Here is a 9,474-nt window from a genome sequence, read left to right on the forward strand (position 1 = left end):
ATTGTATCCGGAACCTTATAGGTAAACTTATAAGGGATTGGATGCCAGCCCCGAAGACAGTGGCGAGACAGAGGCGAGAGGAGAGCGTGTAAAACCGTGATTGGTCAGGGGTGCGGCTTACTGTTCACTATATAAAAGTGTGGTGGAATCTGCAATAAACGGAGCATTGACTTAATCTCTATGAGACTGCGTCTTTGACTCTGGACGCTCCCTCGCATCATATGTGGGCCACAAATTGCAGAGACAATAACCACAGGCACCCAACTGAGGCCAAGTGTTTGGAGACAACCCAGCAAGTTGGAAGCTCTTTGGCCCCAGCCCATAACAAACAGGGCTGCAGGCATTGCTCCATCACAACTTCCTCTTGCAGAGTCCCACCAAGCTGAACGCTCAACTCAGAATTAACCCACTTCTCTGCTGACAACCTGGACTAAAAATGTTGCCCCAGTCTACAGTTTCCATCAATCTCTGATGCCTAGCAAGCCTCTGGCCACATGATATCCTGTAATTTTTCACATCTCTCTCTAGTGTGAGGTAAGGCAATATCCTGACCTAGAGATGGCCAAATATTTGCATCTCATCTCAGAACTGCCCCTTCCTCCACAGCAGGGCTTCTCTGTTCTTCCATAGTCAAGGCATACATGGATAGTCATGGCAGAACAGGGTCTAAACATCTCTGAGCTTCAGGCAACTGGACACACTTTCTCATAAGGCGTAAGTTACAGTTACAGGTACTAGGTGACACCCACTCATCCCATGATGACCAACCTTTTTCCAAATCAATCCTTTCATGGGCAGTGCAGAACACATTCCTGCAGGCACATTTCTGCTCTTAAACATTCTTGTAAGATAAATATCTTATGATATACGACTTGCATTTGTGCTAAGATCCCATTCTGCCGAAGCTGCAGCAGCATCAGGTAGAGGACAGTCCTGTAGAGTCTGCCCATCAGAAGCGATCAAGCTGGACATGGGATTGGGCTCTGCTCACGACCCCTGCACCCTAATTGAAGCTAAGCAAGCAGTCAGGGTGAACACATCCTTTTACACACTAAAGGCCATGTCTTCCTTTCAGTATGACCACCTGGACGCCGACTGGCTGGGGATGCCCCCACTGCCCTCTCCTCGCTGTCTTTTTGGCCTGGGAGAGGCAGAAAACTCCATTTTTGTGGTCGGCGGGAAAGAACTGAAAGAGGGAGAGAAGACCTTGGACTCCGTCTTATGCTACGACCGGCTGTAAGTGTCTACACGAGTGTGGGGAGGGAGGTGTTTCCTAGGAGAAAGAGAAGCAGCTGGTTTGCAAATGCCTCCACGTCTGCAGGGACAAAACGCTTTTGGAGACAGGGCTTGAACTTCAGATCTAGCCTTGGAGACCACGGGGACTGCTTCAAATGGTACCTTGGGGCTTTGAGCTGTCTTTATGCATCTGCTTGGTTTATTGTAATTGAAGCTACAGGGGACGGAAGTCGTAATGGGGATATTATGATATCAGGATTGAACTTTGAAGACACTCACATGGGGCCCATATAGATGAGCCAAGGGGAGGTTTTCCTGCTGCTCTTCATTATCACATGCCCATCAGTTGGCGGTTCAGAGACCCTCACAATAGTCTGGGCGCCCTGGGAGTGGGTTTGGTCAGGAAAGCGTGGTTTCGGAGTGCTCAGATCTGGCACTGAACTAGGCTGGGCAGGGTCTGATGATGACGAGAGCTCTTCTGCTTCCTTGCAAGAAGCAGCTACTCTTTTTTATTCCCTACTCCTGACTTTTGCTCCCTCCTACAAAACTAAGCACCCGTCCAGACTATCCCAGCTGTCCTACTAGGACAAAACACTGCACAGCCTTGTAATAACCATCTGCAGGCTTGATATATATATATATTTTTGTACAAAGGGCTCTAAACCACGACCTTTATTAAAAGGTACCATCCAGTTATGCTTACAGGAGGCAGAGATTTCCGAAACACTGATCCTCCCAGCCCCTAAGAAGCAGGAGTAGCAAGCGTTAAAAAGCCTTTGCTCAGTTTATATTTAGATGCCTGTGCCGCAAAGTCTGTTTTATAGGCAGAGATTTGAAACCAGCTTCCATTCCCACAGAGCGTGGCATTTATCCGGCTCTGCAAGCCCTATGGGGAACGGCATTTCTCTCCTTCAAGGTGTGCAGAGGGTTGCTGGAATATGGCAACCCTTTTGCCATAATGCGAGAATATTTCTCACATTGGGCGAAGATTTCAACCGTAACAAACTACGGATAGGGCAAAGTGCTGGTTTATTGGATCCTGTATTTTATTTAGGCGTTTGTATCTCCCCACTGAACACAACACTCATGTAGGTGTGAGGAAAGTTCCCTTAGATCCAGATCATCATGAATACACCCAAATGTCAAATGCCTCCATTTAACTGGCTAAAAAAATAAACTGGCTAAAAAAATAAAGAAGTAAAAATAAAAGCCTGATTCTTAGCTGTACCAAAACCCTGCTCGAGGATGGACCTGGAGGCTCTGCCATGAAAGATCACTGGGACTGAAAGATCAGAGATACTGGTATTGCTTGTCAAACCCTTCTAGCTGCATCATCTGCTTGTCCATCCTGCCTTGTTATGGTGGGACAAACTGAAAGCAATGGGCAAAAAAGAAACTCACTGTCACCTCTCAGTCCTACAGATTTTTATTTTCTACATAATGCAGAGATCTCTGTCTCACTTGCATTTGACTGCTAGTTCTTGCAAACGAGGGATATGAATGGTGGGCATGCACAAAGATAGAAAGGATGCTGTGGAAAAGATGAGCATTATTATAAGCATTCTGTATATAATTTTATTCCCTCCCCCCTTTTTTTTTTGGATCACAGTATTTACTAATTGAATATTATTGTATTGGAAAGCCTGATATTTTTAAGACTGCACTTTCGATTTGCCAGCGTCTGCCCTCATCTTTAGGTCTGGAAAGTGCTCTGTATTCTGGATCACACCAGCAGGCTAAGAATCCTTTCACATCCCATCTTTTCCTTATCCAGGTCCTTCAAGTGGGGTGAAGCCGACTCTCTTCCCTATGCAGTCTACGGTCATGCTGTGGTATCGCACAAAGACCTCGTCTATGTGATCGGCGGCAAAGGAAGTGACAAGTAAGTAAAAAAGCAAGTGAAATCCAGCGATATTCAGGGTATCATTCTCTAAAGCAGAGGGAATCCAGAGCATGAATCCATGCTTACCTAGCCTGAAGGCTATGGGGTGGATGGAACAAATGGGTCAAGAAAGATTGGATGGGGTACAAGATGTGGTATCTTCATTCCTCAGCCCAGCTCTGCTCTTAGGAGCCCTGCACAACAGAAGTAACATCAGAAAGATGACACTGCCCTTACCAGAGAGCAAGCTTGCTCACAATGAGCAAGCCTCTCTACTCAGCTCTGGTGAGGCCACACCTGGAGCATTTGGTGCAATTTTGGGCTCCCCAGTATTGTGGAACTTCTAGAAAGGGTTCAGTGGAGGGCAACAAAGATGATTAAGGGCATTTATCTTATGAAGAAAGACTAACAGAGCTAGGCCTGTTTAGCCTGGAGAAGAGAAGGTTGAGAGGGGACCTGATCAATATGTTTCAGAATTTCAGAATATTTCAGAATATTTAAGGTTGGAAGGGACCTCTACAGATCATCTAGTCCAACCTTCCTGCTCAAGCAGGCACACCTAGAGCATGTGGCACAGGGTGGCATCCAGGCGGGTTTTGAAGACCTCCAGAGAAGGAGACTCCACAACCTCCCTGGGCAGCCTGTTCCACTGCTCTGTCACCCTAACAGTAAAGAAGTTCCTCCTCACCTGGAGACGGAACTTCTTGTGTTTCAGCTTGTGGCCATTACCCCTCGTCCTATCGCTGGCCACCAGTGAGAACAGCCTGTCCCCTTCCTCCCTGCATTCTCCCTTCCTGAACTTATACATATTAATCATATCCCCTCTGAGCCGCCTCTTCTCCAGAGAAAACAGGCCCAGCTCACTCAGCCTCTCAGCCTCTCACTTATACTTATGTATAAGTACATGAAGGGAGAATGTAGGGAGAAAGGGACCAAGATCTTCTCAGTGGTGGTCAATGACAGAACAAGGGGTAATGGATGTAAGTTGCAACACAGGAAGTTCCACCTCCATATGAGGAAGAACTTCTTTACTGTGAGGGTGACAGAGTCTTGGAACAGGCTGCTCAGGGAGGTTGTGGAGTCTCCTTCTCTGGAGATCTTCAAAATCCATCTGGATGCCACCGTGTGCCATGTGCTCTAGTGTCTTAGCAGGGATGTTGGACTAGATGATCTCTAGAGGTCCCTTCCAACCTTAATCATTCTGTGATTCTGTGAGGTGCAAGAACCTCCTCCGGATTTAGACTTTTTTGTCTTCAAGACTAGAGAGTGGCCATGGAGCAGCATGGGCCTAGGAGCCAAAGGCAGCCAGTGTGTTTGCAACAGCAGTCGAAAACCTCACCGGACTTGACCCTAGACCTGCCATCCATCATTTTCTGGCAGGAGATGGTGACTCAGCAGAAACTGCCACTCGCAGTGAATGTTACAGTGATTGCTTTGCAAGACAGACGTGTGCCTGTTTGCAGAGCAAACACGGCATAATCCAGCAAAGATAAGCCCTGCTCTGGGACGATAAAAGTCTGAGAAATGTGTGCGTGCGTGTATGTGTGCACAGACATTCATGCACACACACATACCTTACGCTGCCATCACAGGGAAGGAGGATTTTATTGTTGACATTTTGCAGCATCAGGCTGAATCAGCGGCTTTTGAGCATCATCTGGCAAGGTCTCAGATAGGCGGCTGGCTCAACAGGTCCTGACCCAGTTGTGTGAGCGCAATGTTGAGCTTTCAGTATTTCTACCCAGAGCAGGCACATGCAGGAGGAATGATCTGCACACAAATGATGTCTCCAGGCCCCCAAGCAAATGTACCAGGCCCTTTCTCTCCTGTCTTTCCATAGGAAGTGTCTGAAGAAGATGTGTGTCTACAACCCGAATAAGTTTGAGTGGAAGGAGCTGGCGCCCATGAAAACTGCCCGTTCCTTGTTCGGAGCCACCGTGCACAATGACAAAATCTACGTGGCAGCTGGTGTGACCGACTCTGGCTTAACGAACTCGGTGGAAGTGTACGACATTGCGTCCAACAAGTACGTAGCATAGCACACCGTCCGTGATTTCCTCTCAGCAGCATCACTCGACACAATGGAGGTGGGCCATGAAGCTGCACTGCATTCCCCAGCAGCTCCTGGTCCATGTGAGGTGTGCTTCATGGATCATCTATTCTTTGCAAAATGAGGTTAAATTGAGAAGATGGAAAGAGATGTGTCAAAGCACGACCAAAGAATGGTCAATTCAGTTGTTGGCTAGCAATTTCAGTCTAGCTTTTGCACTAGAAGGATAGGCAGGTTGCTCGAATATAACACGTCTGGTCTCTCAACTCGGCAGGTGGGAGACCTTCACGGACTTCCCCCAGGAGCGCAGCTCGGTCAGCCTGGTGAGCCTGTCTGGGGTGCTCTACCTGCTCGGGGGATTCGCCACGGTGGAGACGGAGTCAGGAGAGCTGGTGCCCACTGAGCTGAATGACGTCTGGAGGTGAAGATCTTTCCTGTGGCTATCCCTGGGAGGACAGGATGGGAGGGTGGCTACTCAGTGAGCAAGGCAATAGATAGTTTCGTCCTTAATTCCTTTGGTGTGAAACCAAGTGCATTTACCCCAACACAAAGCCTCAGGCTTGACACAGGGTCTCTGATTGAGCCCTGTGCTGTGCTGGAGGTCACATTAGCTGATTTAATGATCTCTTCCCCCTGGCAGAGAAACATAACTGGAAAAATCTGACTCTTAAGATTTTTCTTGAATTGACATTTTGCCCTGAGCTGGTTCTCACCTCCCCTTTGGCTTAAAGCAGTATTAGAGCAAAGCACACTCTTTCTGTAAAAAGCCAGCACTCAGTTTAGAAATCGAATTATCTTAGGTGAGACCAGGCGAATGGTCACAATCCACTTTTGACAGCTATTAGTACAGCATTAACACCCCTTTCCTTCACTTTTGTGGCTCCAGAGCAACCTCCACAGGCATCAAATGTGATTAGATTGACTTTTGGTCATGGATTCAGCACCCATGGATGTTGACTTTTGGTGGCATCAATCCTACGGGAAAAAGACCCCCCCTCTGCTGTGTGACCACTACCTTGAACCCTACTCCTGTGCTAATAAATTAGAGCTAGGCTCCCACAAATGGCAATCGTAGGACATGGAACCACACACCAGGAGCTCCCGTTGCTGCAAAGAGCTGCTGAAGGGGGAAGATGAGAAGCTTCGCTCACTGCAACCTTCTGTTTGCCTCTCCTCAGGTACGACGAAGAACAGAAGAAGTGGGAAGGGGTCCTCCGAGAGATCCAGTACGCTTCTGGTGCCACCTTCCTTCCCGTGCGCCTCAACGTTTTGCGGCTAACCAAGATGTAACGAGGCGCAGATCATTTTTTTCCATGGAGCTCTGGGATAAGTAGGGAGCAGCAGCAAGGCGAGGGGGTTGAGTTCATGCCTATCAGCAGAGGAATGTGGCAGGGATTCTCTGCACACAGCGTAGGACATTGCATCTGTGATTGATATTTACCATTTTATCTAGCCAGCCAGGAAAGGAGAAAACTCATCTTGAAGCTTTATGGGAGGTGAACCACAGTATATCTAGAGGGGATCTGGAGACTGCAAGGAGCTGGGGATAGAATAATAAACATGGAGCAAAGACCTTCTCCAGTCTCTGTAAGCAAGACAAAAGTCTGTATTCTCGTTCCACTTATTTCTCCAGCTTCTTCTCTCCTTTCTCTAATGAATTTTCCCACTTAAAGTAGCTTTAAGTAGTGTTTCCAGACGCCTCCTCTGAGAGGAAGAGGACAACAGAGGCAAAGGCAAGTGGTTCTTGGGGGACTTGGCTTGGAGGGGATTACAAGACGAAGGATTCCTGGAGGATTCGACCTCCAGATGGATGATGGTTGTTGGAGCAAGACAGTAAAAAGAAAAGAGCATGTGTGCATGGGTGGGAGAAATGCCTTGGATATGGCAATGCAAGGGAAAAAAGGTAGCTCCTCTGTCTCCATCTGGTCTTTGGACTGAGGAGGCGGGCAATACGAGGCAATAGATAGTTGCTGAGGCTGGAGGATGGAAGGAGGTGTGCAAGCAGAGGGGTAGGTGGGAGAGAGGCCATGTGAGCTCATCACCTCGTTTTTGGGCTGATCCAGCAGAGCTGCACCCTTTCCACCTTCAATCACAGGCTGCAATGTCCTCATCTTTGGCTGCACAAAAGCTGTTTCTTGGGGAAAGTTTTTATATTTATGTCATTTCACTTTTTTTTTTTTAAAGAATATCCTAGTTTGCAAAGTACGTGGAGATTTCAAATGTGTTTTGTTCAAAAAAAGTTTCCTACTGATTTTTTTTAAGTAATCTGTAATGATGTTTTGATGGAAAGATAACCACCCTGGCAGCAAGACAAAGACTTGCTAGAGAGAAAAACTCCTGATATCTGCACCATCCAAACTGTGGCTTATTTAAAATTAAATTATTAAAATATGGGGAAAAAAATCATCCGTGCATGTTTATTGATAGAGCTGTAAACGCCTGTCCGCAGCAACCAAACATAAAGACCAGGCAAAAGGAGGATAAGAAAGGGATGGTGGGGAAGGTACCTCTTAAACCTGGTGTCCCCTGAGGATATATCACTTCCTCACCTCTTTCCTGAAAAAGCTTACAGAGAAACATGACCAAAAATCTCCCTTCATGGATCTCACTGCTCCTAAACCCTCTCCACTGAGTCATGCACAAGTCAAAGTCACCGTCTCCATGTCCCCTGGTGTCCCCCAACGTGCACAGCCTCGCAGGCCCCTCTGCCTGCTGCTCTGGACACGACCACAGCTTTTCTTCTTCTTTTTTCCCCTCTTTGGACTTAACCATAATAGTCACATTCCTGAAGCTTTTCTCTGCAGATACAAGGATTAGCAGATTACCTAGGAAGAGAAAAGCAAGCCTGATACCACCAGGATCTCATGATTCCAGGAGCAAGGAGGGTAATCAATAAGAAAAAAAACACATACAAAACTTCCAAAATAACACCTCCAAAACAGCATAGAACATCTATTTTCATTAAAAAAAAAAAATCACATCTGGCTTATTTGGTTGTCCTCTTCAGAATACATTCCTGGAGAAACTATGCCACATCTGCAAGAGGAAACTATCAGGATTAAGAAGTAGAATCTCATCCTGTTTTCATTTTAAGGATTCCAAAGAAGGAAGAAAAAAGAAAGAAGAGAAAGAGAGAACAGAAAGAAAGAAGAGAAAGAAAGAAGAGAAAGAAGAGAAAGGAAGAAAGGAAGAAAGGAGGGAAGAAGGGAAGAAGGGAAGAAGGGAAGAAGGGAAGAAGGGAAGAAGGGAAGAAGGGAAGAAGGGAAGAAGGGAAGAAGGGAAGAAAGGGAAGAAAGGGAAGAAAGGGAAAGATAGGAAAGAAAGAGAAAGAAAAGAAAGAAAGAGAAAGAAGAAAAAAGAGGAAAAGAGAGAAAGAGAGAAAGAGAGAAAGAGAGAAAGAGAGAAAGAGAGAGAAAGAGAAAGAGAGAGAAAAAGGAAGGAAAACGACAAAAAAAAGAGGAGGACTTAGAGGACAATCACTTAGAGGACAATCATATTGGAGCAGCCACAAAATATTTTTACCTAATATTTAAAGAAAAATAAATAAGTAATATTTAAAGAAAAATAAACCCAAGGTAACAGCCTGGCTGGGATAGGCTAGCTTAAAAAAAAAAAAGAAAAAAAAAAARAAAAAAAAAACTTCAAAATCACCAAATATATGAAAACACACTGCAGAATGATCATGTTCTCAGTCCCACAAGATTTCCCACAGATGACTCTCAGGTCAACGGGAGATGAAACTATCACATGTAGCAGAGAGCCGTCTTAAAAAGGCTGGCGAACGGGTGGCATTTCTACCCTCTTTTGTGGTTCTGCCCACAACTTCTCCAATTGCGAATGGGAATTTTTGACTGATCATCATTTTGGGTAGATGATTTTGGGGTGGGAGATAGATATCATTTTGATTTTCTGCAAGACAAGAGTTTTAGCAATTCTTACTGGAGGCAAAACAGAAAATTGTCTCCACAAATGGTGGCAGGGAGGATTTGTTGAAACCTGCAGCTTGGTGCCGTTGCCATTCAAAGCCCAGCTGCCCAAGGGCAGCCAGAAAAACTGCACACCACCAAGCACAAGTTTGCCCAGGGACACTCACTAGCTTCTTGCCAAGCGGTTGCTTCATTCCAAAGGTGATCCCAGGTAAGAAAAGCCACCATGAAGATTCAGCAAGTCACCGTAGGCATTTCCCAGAACACAATGATGACTGCACAGTCCCAGACGCAGTGTGATACCATCAGTCAAAAGGCACCTCTGGCTTCACTGATAGTCCTGTGGGGGTGTTTTTCTGGGCAATGCTAGCTGCAAAAGA

General features: G+C 46.2%; 1 protein-coding gene across 1 annotated transcript; it reads left to right on the forward strand.

Moving 5' to 3' along the window:
• Nucleotides 1–970: 970 nt before the first annotated feature.
• Nucleotides 971–7,154, forward strand: LOC112948767 (kelch-like protein 40). The gene is made up of 5 exons (XM_026041067.1): nucleotides 971–1,236; nucleotides 3,011–3,118; nucleotides 4,959–5,144; nucleotides 5,443–5,589; nucleotides 6,347–7,154. The coding sequence occupies exons 1-5, from the start codon at nucleotides 971–973 to the stop codon at nucleotides 6,456–6,458; spliced, it is 819 nt and encodes a 272-aa protein (XP_025896852.1). The 3' UTR covers nucleotides 6,459–7,154.
• The last annotated feature ends 2,320 nt before the right edge of the window (nucleotides 7,155–9,474 follow it).

Source organism: Nothoprocta perdicaria, unplaced genomic scaffold (genome assembly GCF_003342845.1).
Source record: "Nothoprocta perdicaria isolate Ctin4 unplaced genomic scaffold, notPer1 scaffold_277, whole genome shotgun sequence".
NCBI classification, from domain to species: Eukaryota; Metazoa; Chordata; class Aves; order Tinamiformes; family Tinamidae; genus Nothoprocta; species Nothoprocta perdicaria.

Excerpts from the sequence above, each read along its gene's own strand:
- LOC112948767 (XM_026041067.1), top strand. The coding sequence starts at position 971 with ATGGGATTGGGCTCTGCTCACGACCCCTGCACCCTAATTGAAGCTAAG. Across the intron at positions 1,237-3,010 it reads GTCTTATGCTACGACCGGCT|GTCCTTCAAGTGGGGTGAAG; the intron begins GTAAGTGTCTAC and ends TTCCTTATCCAG. Across the intron at positions 5,590-6,346 it reads GAGCTGAATGACGTCTGGAG|GTACGACGAAGAACAGAAGA; the intron begins GTGAAGATCTTT and ends GCCTCTCCTCAG.